This window comes from Talpa occidentalis, unplaced genomic scaffold (genome assembly GCF_014898055.3).
Source record: "Talpa occidentalis isolate TD23 unplaced genomic scaffold, MPIMG_talOcc4v2.1 talOcc4.14, whole genome shotgun sequence".
NCBI classification, from domain to species: Eukaryota; Metazoa; Chordata; class Mammalia; order Eulipotyphla; family Talpidae; genus Talpa; species Talpa occidentalis.
This window is the reverse complement of record NW_023601433.1, coordinates 11463654-11476290: the sequence shown is the minus strand read 5'-3', so window position 1 is coordinate 11476290 and position 12637 is coordinate 11463654. Positions and strand designations below refer to the sequence as shown.

At 48.8% G+C, this 12637-nt stretch overlaps 1 protein-coding gene across 1 annotated transcript in view; it reads left to right on the top strand.

Annotated features, from left to right (window-relative positions):
* Positions 1-12637, top strand: part of ADAMTS17 (ADAM metallopeptidase with thrombospondin type 1 motif 17) — a 239828-nt gene that overhangs the window by 164691 nt on the left and 62500 nt on the right. Inside the window, exons 14-15 of the mRNA XM_037510070.2 lie at positions 1546-1673; positions 10187-10307. Of these exons, the coding sequence (XP_037365967.1) occupies positions 1546-1673; positions 10187-10307 (249 nt within the window). The remainder of the gene's footprint in view (positions 1-1545; positions 1674-10186; positions 10308-12637) is intronic.

The window sequence follows — 12637 nt, the reverse complement described above, 5'->3', positions numbered from 1 at the left end:
CCACCTTAGTGAGACCTTGTAACTACTGGCAGATGAAGAGCATGAGGGCTAAGGAGCCACAACTGTGCTTGGGACCCCTCCAAGCTGATGTGACCATGTGCTCTTGAGCCCCTGAGCCCATCCCCCCTGCCATGTCTGTTGCTTCTCCTTCCAAGCCTAATCCTGGCAACAGGTGGGCCAGTGAGAACCAGGGAGCCGTTCCCCACAGTCCAGCCTCAATCTGACTTCCATCTGGCCAGACTACAGCCACACCAGAGGGTGCGCCAAGCCTCTCTCCTTGAGGTGTGTGGTCACGTAACTTTTGAGACTGTCTGACCTCCTGTACTACTAAGGGTGAAAGAGTATTGGTGATGTGCCAAAGGCTGAATCCTAGGCCCTCATGTCATTTACTGTGGTGTTTTATAAAGGAGATCAATTGCCCACCCAAGTCATCCTGAAGGAGACTATTTAGAGCATCTCAAGGGGCTCTGCCTCCTCGCTCTTCTTCCCAACCTGATCTGTAGATTCCGTGCCATCCTACAAATTCCAGCAAGTTCTTTTGTGACTATTGACAAACTGATTCTAAAGTTAGTAGAGAAAGACAAAAATACCTACCAAGTTCTTCTGTAAGCCAATTGCTCAGTCCTTTATCCTCTGAGAACTCCCAGTTCTGTCGGTTCTCCAGCCTAAAGGTAATTTAAATCTGTCCCTTCAAACTCCTTTAGCCTTGGGGCCCACCTTTAAGAAATCCCCTTGTCCATGGCCGTGGCTCAGACAGTTCTAGGGAAACAGGACAGCACTGAGGCTTTAATGCATGTCCCATAGTACAGAGACTCAAGCCAGACATGGTGGGAGAAGAGGGAACTCCAGAGAGGAGCTGCAACCACTGGGGTGATGAGAATGTTCCAGAACATTGACTATAGGGAGAGGCTTTCAGACAGAGAAAAGAGCTTAGGTGAGGGAAATTGGCAAGTTCTGGGAACTCACCTGCTTCCAGAAACTGCAGGAACCAGGGTTTCTGTCCTGCCTGGTGACATGGCTCTTTAGTTGCCTTGGAAGCCCCTCATTCCCTTTCTGTACCTCACCCCAGCTCCCCTCACCCAGGACCTATTGCCACCAGCCCTGCAGCTTTTGTCCCTCAGCGCTGAAGCTCTGTGCTGGCAAAGCCTCTGCCATGGGAGACACCTGTGGGGCCCACACCCCTGCCCATAGCATCCTTCCCACCTTTGCTCCCCACTGCAGCAGCAGCCCCCACACTCACCCTGACCCACGGTCAACTTACTGAGACGTTGGCACCCAGCAGAGCGCTGGTTCTGCCTGATATCCTTAGTGCCTTCAGAAAAGGAAATACTGTATTGTTGCAAAGGATAGAGAGAACAAGAGAGAGAACCCACAGAACCCCACACCCTGTCCCCCCATGCCACCCACCGGGGCCGGAGGTCTTTCGCCATTTGCTGTAGAGTGTTCCAAGGTGGGGCCATGTCCAGCCTCACCCCCTCCGTACACCCCTGCTCCCTGCACCCACACATGCCGCTTCCATGGTAACGCTTGCCTTTCCCTCCTCAGAGAAGCCGTGTGAACTGTACTGCTCGCCGCTGGGGAAGGAGTCGCCACTGCTGGTAGCCGACAGGGTCCTGGACGGCACACCTTGCGGGCCCTACGAGACCGACCTCTGCGTGCACGGCAGGTGCCAGGTGATGTTCCTTCCTGTGTCCTTGCTGAGGCTGTGCAGGGGAGGCCCCTCTCCCAGAGGGGCTGAGGTGGGCTAGAGGCCTTAGGGCCAGGGAGGTGGGTGTCCCTCCCTGCAGCCTCCCACAGCCTCGTCCAGTGGCTGAGCGTGAAGAGGGGTGTCCGGTGACTAAGCATGAAGTGGGGAGTCCTGTGGCTGAGCCACTGCAGGCCCACTGGGAGTAGTGGCTGAAATAGCAACAACATCACAGTCTCAAGTCATAAAATAACCTTAGGCCTCACGACAAGGGGACAAGAGGGCTGGTCGAGGTGTGGAAGCCCACCCTGGACACGCTGGGAACTCACCTGCTGGGAACTCGCCTGCGGGCTTCATGCGGGCTAAACTGTAGACCTGAGCAGGTGGCTGAGGGGGTTGGCCTGGGGGGCACACGTGCCTGGTTTGGGGGAACCGCTGCACCCGAGGGAATGTCGTCCCTAAACCATCCGGATGTTGGATGTCCATGGCCATTAAAACAATGATAAATACCATTTCAGAAGGCAGGAGGGGGAAGGTAAAGTGGACAAAAGGGCCAGCTGTAGGGCGACAGGTGGAAACTAGACTTTTGGTGACAAGCTCAGTGTCGTGTACGCAGATGCCACTGTCTAGGTCTGTACACCTGAAACCTGCATAATGTTATGCACCAAAGTTACCTTCAAAAATAGAGAATGGGGATAAAAGGAAGACACAGAGGAAGGAAGGAGGGAGGAATCTCACTTACACCTGAGTTGAATCTATAAGCTGGGGACGCCTGCAGCCTGACCCTCCGAAGACAGTGCCATTTGTACATCTGAACGGGCCTCCTCCTGATCCAGGGAATCCACTGGGGAGCAAAGGGGGTGTCCAGAGATTGTGTGTTTCCAGTACCCAGAGGGTGTGACTGGTGATGCCACCCTCAATTATTCCACATAGGCTATATTGATGACCCAGTTCAGTCTGCACCTGTTGTGAGAGAGCCTGGGGACACCCCAGCCCCAGCCCAATGCCTGTGTCCTGGGCAGTGAGTCCACCAAATGCAGTGAGTCCACCAAGTGTTGACCACAGCTGCCAGAGCCTGAGCAAGCGGGGGGGGGGGGGACATTAGGCTCATGTGTATGTGGCTTAAGAAGGAAAACCAGGCCTCTACTCCAAATTTTCACTTTTCCTTGTTTCACCTCCACTGACTCATAACTGTGAGGACTGAGCAAAGGTGTCCCTTTGCCACGAGCCACTGAGGGGACTTCTGGTTTTACTAGGAGAGAAACCGGGGGCTTGGAGCTGTGACTATAGATGCTTCATTCCTCCTAAAATTGACATCCTCTCTGATTATCAGTTCCAGGTAAATAGCCAAAAATATTGGAAAAATATAAATCCTAAGGGTCCTGGGAGAGAGAAATGTCATCCCCCTTAGCTGTGATGGCACCAGAAACCTGCCTCCAAGCCTTGAGCCACTCGCCCAGGAGGTGGGACACCTTCGTGGTCTACAGAAGCCTGGCCTAGGGCACAGGCAGCCACGAGTCAAAGGAAAAAGAAAGACACAAACACAGAAACAACTTCCAGGAGCCCCAGCAGCCAACCCTTTCAACCCTCGTGAATTTTTTTCCCTGCAAAGTCTCAACCGCTCACCATACTTTTCAGGGAGCAGCATACAATTTCTGGACTCCTTTGACCCTGCCTGGCTTTGTCGTCAAATACAGATCTGTGTGGGTGATGGATGCTTGGTACCCGCAGATCTCAGCAAGGCATTGTCCCAGAAAGGAGGTGGTGGTGGGTGGTTGAACTGGACCCTCAGGGCTACCACGCCGTAGCAAAGAATGTCCAGACAGAGAACTGTCCAGGAAGTGTAAACAAAGCACAGATGGTTATTACTGAAATGGAGAAATTGCTGATGGTTCTCAGCAAGCTTGTGTGCAAGCCAAGGGCAGGTTCTTTCCTTCCTAAATAAGAGCTTGCACAGGCCATCTTGCTCATCTGTGTGAATATGCCCCAGGGAGCTGCTGCCTCCAGGCAGCCCACCAGTCCTGGCAGAAGGAGCACCATCCTGATAGTTGGGGGCAGCATCTACCTGCAAGCACCTCACAAGATTAAAACCATAAGAAGTAACTTGAAGGAAGTTTAAAAAATACCATCTGCAATGTTTCCAACAGACTCTTTCTTCAGAAAGAAACTATAATGATTAACTTTAGACCATTTTAATTCTCAAAAAAACCCAATTTAGTAAAGTTATAACTAATGGAGTTTTATTATTATAATTGACCATACCTAATAAGATTTTAAGAAAATAAAGACAAATTTAGTATTTATACTAGTCACAGTAATTGTCAAGATGGAATATTCTGGATTCCTGTGATACTTGTGAATGGGTCAAACAAGGAAAGTTGGTTAAAGAGAAGATTAGTAATAGTAATAATAATTAAAAAAAAAAAACAGGCATTTAGTGACCTGAGGAGCTGTACCTATACACTGATATAATTATCTAATTCTAGTAGAAAAAAGGTAGAAACCATCCATATTTTATATAAGATGGTACTTTAGAAATATCCCCATGGCTTACATACAAGCTTTTCCCTCTGTTCCCTTTAGCTATAACTTTTGCTATTTGGGGTTACTATAAGGAGTTTGGGGAAATTTTGAGAAAGGTAGTGACTAGTCGGTAGGGAATGGAGGGGACAAGAGGCTCCAAAATGGAATTTTGAGTAGATTTCACGGAGCTGCAAATAGCAGGCTGATTCAAACCATAACATGAAACATGGAAATACCATTTTATTCCGCTTTTATGAGGACTGAGTTAAGTTTTATTTCAGTGAGTCACAAATTACTTAACATGCTGAAATGAAACTTAACAGCACTCATAAAAGTGGGAATGAGTTGGGGGAAGAAATGCAAACATTGTCTATTTTTCAGCAAGTCCCTATAAATCAGGAGTCCCATCATTCATGATTCTGACTCTTGGCCTCCAGAAGCAAAGAAAGCAAGTTAATGTGCTGCTCGTATGCAGCGGCTACTGGCTTTCAGTGGGTGAGTCACACGGATGGCCAGATCTGAACTTACCCAAGACCAGACAAGCTTGGATTCTTTAAGGCTATGGTAGCTTCTGCACATATGTAGCCAACATGCTCTGATTGGGATGACACTGCCTTGGGACCCTCACTTGTGTATATGTCTTGGGTTTGCTGAACCTGAAAACAAGATACTTTCAGGGCCTGTGGTCTCTGCAGTGGAAGGATTATGTCTGATTGTGTTCCCTCAGGGCTGGCTCAGAGGGGAATCTTGGACTGCATGTTGAAAAGAATGGATGGAATGAGAGGTTGGGTACTTGTGAATGTCATAAAATGCTAGATCACCTGCTCTTGGGACTTCAGTGATTCTGGAATCTGGAGCCCATTTTAATGGACCATTTTCACTGACCCAAATTTGTTGGCCTCCATTTTGTGTGCAAAAGTCTACTAGGCAGTAGAATAACTATGAATATTAGAAGGTTTGGGAGCTAGCCTCAGAGCCCCCAGATTAGGACAGGTGACAAGTGCAGAAAAATGTACCAGGACTAAACTTGGCCTGTGTTTCAACAATGCCTCTTCTGCTGCTGCTTCTCCCATGCTATGACCCTGCTGCAGACATCTCTGAAATATGGGGACTTGTGGTGCCAAGTCTTATTGATGACAGAGCTTAAAACTCTGGAGCCTTTCCCTGTGCCCCTCTTATCTGGTTGACTTCCCATAGCAATTTCTGGATTAAACCAACTCACTGGGCCCCATATTTGCTCCTCTTCCATCCCAGGCCCTGCTAAACCAAAGGTATAGGCAGCAGAGTGCAAACCATGCAGTGAAAAAACTGACAAAAGAAAGATGTCCCCTCTTTCTGGTGGACGGAAATGGGGGAAGTGTCATCAGGGGAACAAAGCAGCAGGGGTCAGAACTAGAACACACAGGAGTCATAATCAAAACCACAGAAACACTAAGGAGATAGGTCACCATGTTCTTGCAGCACTATTTACAGTAGCCTAGAACTGAAAACAGCCCATCAGTTGGCAAATGGAAAAAGAAGATGTGGTCTTTCTATACAGTGGAATACTATTTAGCTACAAAAAAGATGACATCCTGCCATTTGCATCATGCCTGATGTATCTACAGGAAATTCTACTTAGTGAAATAAGCCAAAGACAAGCACCACATGATTTCAGTTATATGATATATGGAGAAAATAAACAGATGAATTAAATGAAACAAAAGTAAACTTTAGTCTTTAAGACCAGTTAGTGGTTACTAGAAGGGAAGGGGGTAGAGGATGGATACGTTGGGCCAAAGGTGACAATGGTATGGTGGAGGATAGATTTGGACTTTTAATGAGTAACTGAATGTAGCATATACACATATTAATTCTCAACAATAATATCTGCAACTTACATAATGTAATGAAGTGATATAACTTCAATTTTTAAAAAAGCAGAATGCAGGAAGATATCTAGGACTTGGGAATAGAGGGTGGAAGTGAGGTGTTGGCTGAAAACAAAGAGATAAGTCAAAGGCTCCTACAATCTGTCTAACCAGGCCCAACCCTGCAAGTGGAGCCTGATGGGCTTTGAGGTCATTGCATGCAGGCAGAACAGCAGGGGGTGTTTCCAAGGTCCTGTGATTAAACTGTTCAAGGACAGCTGGGTCATGGTGACCTCAGGGCTTGTGCACAGCACTCACCCTTTGGGGACAGACTCCAGCTTCCCTTCTGCCAGCCTCCAAGAGAAGCCTCCTTGGCACCTTACCAACCGAAGGTAGAGTTCTCAGTCCACCTTTCTGTGCTCCGTTCTCAAATTCGAATAGTCAACCAGAAATCATTAGGTATTTAAAACCAACCAACAGCAGGAATGAGAAAGACTGAGCATGGCAGAAAATTGAGATAATTACAGAATTCTGTATGCAGCCAAATGAGCAACCAACCAGGCAGGCACAATTAAGTCATTTTGAGAAATGGAAGAATTCAGAAATTTTATTTTCCATGCAGCTATTCTGAAGGAAGTATGGGTCATTTGGTAAAACAGGGATAGGTGAAGAAAGAGGAAGATGTGTTCTGCAGGAATTAGTGGAACTCACCCAGGGGCCCAGGAAATGTAGGGTGAGGGCTGTGCTGCTGGCCTGGAAAAAATCCAGTCGAATTTAAACAAGACGTCAGCGGCATCCTCAACAGAAGAAAGAATGAGGCCATAGTTGGAAAGTGGCTATGAAGTTGAGGTAAGAGCTGCACCTCCCAGCTAGACAGGAGTGAAAAAACAAGGATCATCTTTGGAGATTTATTAAGAATAGAAATACCATATGATCCAGCAACTCCACTTCTAGGTATTTATCTGAAGAATATGAAAACACGAATTCAAAAAGACATATGCTTCTAGAAGCACTGTTCACACTAGCTAAACATGGAAACCACCCTAGAAGATCCATATATACTTGGTGGAGTACTACTCAGCCATAAAAAAGGCGAGAACTTGTCTTTCGAGACAACATGGATAGAACTCGTGGTGATAATGCTAAATGAAGTAAGTCAGAAAATGAAAAACAAATACTGAAGGGTTTCACTCAGATGGGATATAAATTGACAAACTAACAAAGTACAAAAAAATAACTCTTAGACTCAGAAAAATATAGTGAAGACCAGTAGGGAGGGTAGGAGGGTGTGAGAAGAATGGAGAGAGAACATTTGATATCGTGAATGGCACTGAAACCTTGCTGGTAGGGGCAGTGTGGTATAAACAGATAGCAAGGTGTGACCCTGAAGCAGAGGGTACTATAAACCAATGGTAAGTCAATGAAAATTGCATTTAAAGAAAGGACCCTGGGGCCTCCCCTGGTGGCGCAGCGGTTGAGTGCTGGGTTGCAAAGCTTCCTGCAACCTCTGCAGCGCCAGTTCGATCCCCAGACACCGGTGAGGGTCCCGCATGGCATGACAGACCTCTCCTGCCTCGCCCGCTGCTCCCCTCAGCGGTGTATTTCGTTAGTCTGCCTGTTCTGTTCCCCGCTCTTTCTCTGGTGAATTCGCCCACCCTCCCGCACTTCTGACTGTACCCAGTGCTTGTATAAATAAATAAATAAATCTTTATTAAAAAAAAAGAAAGAAAGAAAGGACCCTCCAAATCTCCAAAGTCCCTATTCAAATACAAGAGAAATAAATTGCAGCACGTTGAGAGGGCTTGCTGTCCATCTTGGGACAGAGAAGAGAGTCAAGAGGACTATATCAGAAAGCCAGTTTTGCCACGGCCCAGCTTAATAGGAGGTCATCCTTCTTGGGCATCTATGGAATGAGCGTTATGTGCTCCCTACCACGCTGGCCACTGTGTGCATGGGGTGAAGACCGGGTACAAAGAATTCTCAGATGCCATCCTCCGTGCGCTCACGTTCTGTTGGGAAGAAGAGACAGACGCGTGTGAACAGAACAACTGTGGTGAAGGCCTGGATGCGAGCCAGGGAGAGCTCCCAGCAGAAAGTGCATAGGCTGGAATTTGATTTGCTCATTCATCAAATATTTATGTTGAAGGCATTCCACGGGATGGCCACTAGAATGCGCGCATAATCAAGAGGGTCTCTGTCCTCATCCCACATACAGACGGAGCCCACATAAACACCATTCATCATCCTGGGGGCTGGCACATGCACAGGAAATCATGCCGTGGACTGAGTGGGGGCTGTGAATGGTGTGGCAGTTCTCTCCAAGGAGATGGCGCTTGAGGAAGGGCCAGCCTGGCTGGGATGTAGAGGCAAGTCCTCCAGGCCAAGGCCATGGAGGGATAGACGTGCTCTCAGTTACAGAGAACTGGCTGGCAGGGCCTGCAGGCAACCCAGGAAATCACTTAGGTGACTGTGAGGGTGTAGGGGGGCCAGAGGCTGCTATCCTGGCAGCTCTGCCGGGTGCCCCATGTCCCTCCAGGATACTTGAGCCTAGAACTGTTCTGGCTCAGCGGTGACATGGGAGCAACAGGAGTCACCGCCCCAGTGGGTGCTCCATTCACAGGAGAGCTACGAGAGGGACTCCCCCCTCACCCACCCCCCGGGACTGACAGGGACTAACCCCCATCCGTGGTTTCTCAATGTGTCCTGAGCCCACAGCATCATTAGAAACACAAATCATGGGGCCCCATCCCAGCAGTGGGTGACTTTCAAGTCCCCCAGGTGATTGTGGAGGATATTGGGGTTTGGAGACAGCTGACCCAATGAGCTTGGGCCCCTGGGCCCTGGGGCTTGACCACACTGGCCAGACCTGGGGGATTGTTTCCTCCAGGGAGCACAGCAAGGAGAATCTGAAAAGACCTAACTGAGTGTCTTTACCATCTTGGGGGACTAGTTTTTCCCTAAGACCCAATCACTGCCGCAAAAAATAATAATATAATAATAACCAGCTGGCTTGCGTTTCAGAAAGCACCAACTGGTACCCCAGGTCTGGATGCCAGGCCTGTGTACATCAGATGCTCTGTTGAGCCTTCTGAGAGAGGCAGATGCTGATGAGATGGACCCTGCTGGACATGCCTATAGACACCCCGGGGAAGAGGCCAGAGCAGCTCCCTGCGGGCCAGGCGTGCTTGGCTGTCACACAGCAGCTGCACCACAGCCCCACAGACATCAGAGCCTTTCTGGGCTCCTGACTGCCCTTGACTTTGTCCCTAAAAAGAAGAACATCAACTCCAAACACTGCATCTGCTCAAATGCTGGCTCCTGGGAGATCTAAATCAGTGCTGGCCATAGCCTTACTGTCAGTCAAGTGTGTGCATATCACCTGTATTTTAGGACTGTTGGTCTGAATGAGCTGTTGGCTCATCCCCACCTCAGCAGAAGTCAGTGTGGCTTCTGCCATATCTGCTGAGCCTTGCCTGTTCCATCCACAGTAAGGTCACCCACCCAGCTCCCAGAAAAACGCATGATCACACCTGAGTTGGGGTGCAGGATGGGGTGTGGGAACCAGCTTCACACCCCCATCTCTGGCTTTTGCCTCAGGTGGCCCTGGGGCGAGACCAGGGCTTCAGGTCACCAAGTGATGTCCGTGGGCCCCTCCTCTGTAAGAAATACTAAAAAATGAGTATGTACATAAAGATAAATTGGGGCCTCCCTGGTGGCGCAGGGGGTTAAGACGCAACCTATGAAGCTGTCTGCTGCCACTGCAGCACGAGTTCGATCCCCACCAAGGAGCTACCCACATGGTACAGCAGACCTCTCCTGACTCGCCCGCTGCTCCCCTCAGCAGTGTTTTTCAGTCAATCTGCCTGTTCTGTTATCCCACTCTGTCTCTGGTGAACCCTCTCACCCCCCACACCTGTGGCCTATACCCCAGTTCTCGTTTGCATAAATAAATAAATCTTTAGAAAAAAAAAAAGATAAATTGGCTGATTCTTTCTATTCATGGCCCCAGAGAGCACTGTGGATCCCAGGCGCTGGGCTGCTGCAGAAGTCAGCCCTGCTGGCAGCCTATTTAAAGCCCCCCAAGATCCCCAGCTTAAACACAGAATAACCCAGCTCTCTGGTTGTTTAGAAAATCGGCTGTGATGGCATCATCGGGTCTGCAGCCAAAGAAGACCGGTGCGGGGTCTGCAGTGGGGACGGCCGGACCTGCCGCGTGGTGAAGGGCGACTTCAGCCACTCTCGAGGGACAGGTGAGTGTGAGGCCCAAGCTGCACAGCTCCGGGGCAGTCAACGTGCGCTGAGTGTTTTATTTCTTTGCATGGAAGTCAGTGAGTATGTGCCTTCCCTGCACTTCACAGAGAAGAGCTGTGTGATTGTGACGATGGATGGGCGACCTGACACTTGGTGTTTTATGGTTTCTGAAAGGCAAGGGAAGACATTGGAGCCAAAGGTTCTTTGAGTTCCTAGAAAGGAGTTAAGTGCTCAGTGGTGCAGCCCCCAGGCCAGTGAATCACTGCCCTGGGCTTCATGCCAGCCCCCCAACCTGTTCAAATTGTAGTTATAATCCATTAAGATCAGACAGGAGAGAGGTGGCAAAGATACTTGGCCAAATCCTTTTTACCTGGAGAGGAACTAGCTTTTCTCTTTGTGAGTTTTCCATGAATAAAAGTGGGAGAGCTTTCAGACTCGCCCCTAACTGCACACAAAGCCCATTCAGGGAAGGCTGAGATGCCTTTGCTGACATGACAGCAGGGCGACCCAGCGTCCTGTACCCCAGATGCACACACTGCCAGCACTGTGCTCAGAGCGTGAGCTGTCCTCTCGGTGCTTCCAATCTCTCTGCGGGAGTCATCTTCACAGCTTTCCCGGGAGGTGGGGGGTGGCCTGTGATCTCCTGTCCTGCAGGACCCACCTCATGATGTCCAGGAGAGTAGCTGAGTGGTCATTTAATAGAGAAGAACACCAGGCATGAAATAATCGGGATGGTGGACCTTCCTGAGCCTTAGTGAGTGTCCGCTTACCCAGCATCACCAAGAGAACTTGGGTGCAACAAGCTGAAAAGCTTCTATTGTAATTTCCACAATTGCTTTGCATAGAAGCATTGTAGCTCACTTCCACTCTGCAAGGGCACAGAATCACCTTGGAGAGAAGATGGAGAAGAAAATCTGTGCCTGCTCCCCCTTTTTTCTGTGTGGATGGAAGACCTGGTCCCCTTTAGATACCTTTTGGCACTAAAGGCTCTTCAAAAACGTTTTGCATGAGCTTGTGAAAACAAAACCAAGTGCAAAATTAAATTTAGAAATTATTTTTCAGGTGCAGTAAGGACTGGTTTCAGGATTTTAAAGACAGGTGTCCTGTCTGCGAAACAGGGGGCTCCTGAGGTCAACAGAAGGAGGGGATATGGGAGCTATACCATCTGGTGCATCAGCCATCAGCCACTTAGTCTGTTCAAATGTTAATTATAATTCATTAAAATTCAACAAATTTAAAAGTCAGCTCCCATGTTGGACAGCACAGAGAGAAGACACGCATTATTGCAGAAAGTTCTCTTAGACAACACTGTTCTGGAACTTTGTTCATTTTTGCAATTTGCTGTGACATATCTGTCACCATTTTCTCTATTTTTGAGCCCCAGCTCCTGTTGCCTTGAGGCGCTGACCTTGCTTTCTGCAGCTGTGCCCGCAAGAGCACTTAGGAACAAAACCTCTGCAGTAGGCAACCACTTACTGTTGACATAAAACAGTAAAGGCATTTGAACCCTTTATTTCAATTGAATGCAGGCTGAGTGCCCATAAACAGCGGAGGACGATGGCTCCTTTCTGTGGCAGGCAGGTGTTGCAAGCCATGCCCACCTGGGCAGTTGTGGGGCACACTAAGGAAGCTTCCACTACATGCCTTTGAAAGCTTCCGAGAGAACCCAGATCACAGGCAAAAGTGTCTTCTCTTTTTCCATAGTCTGATCCCTTTGCTGGCCTGTGGTCTGGGCATGGGCAGATGCATCCCGCCTTCACAGTACTGTCTTTGTCTCCTGGGCTCACCTGCCCTCCTGCCGCCCCTCCCCCCCACCCCTACACCATATACATGCACAGGAGGAGGCAGCTGGGAATGTGCTGCCTTTCTTCTGGAGAGATCAGGTCTCTGTGGCTACAAAAGCCGTGGACAGATGGCTTATGTCTTCCATTAGGAAGACAGGCAACCATTAAGACACTCCTGGGGTGGCTGTCCCCACCCTGGCTTCCGTCCAGCTGTCGGGGCCCAAACACCTTAGCAAACCTCCAGAGTGAGAGAAACCCACTTTAGCTTCACCCACCTGTGAAAGCTCCATCATTCTAAGTGGCAGCCAGATGTCACACCTTCATTTTAAAGTCTAAAACTGGGTTTTTTCAGATCCTCATGATTGGGGTCCGTGAGCATAAGCTCAAACCAACGTTGATTGCGTGTTTTTAAGATGCGAGCAGAACACTCATTTGCACATGAATAAATCACTCTTTAGTGCAGGTTGAATAAACACAACCCTGCATTTGTGGGCTGACATCCTGGAATGTACATTTGCAGAGACACCAGCCTAGATCACCTGCGA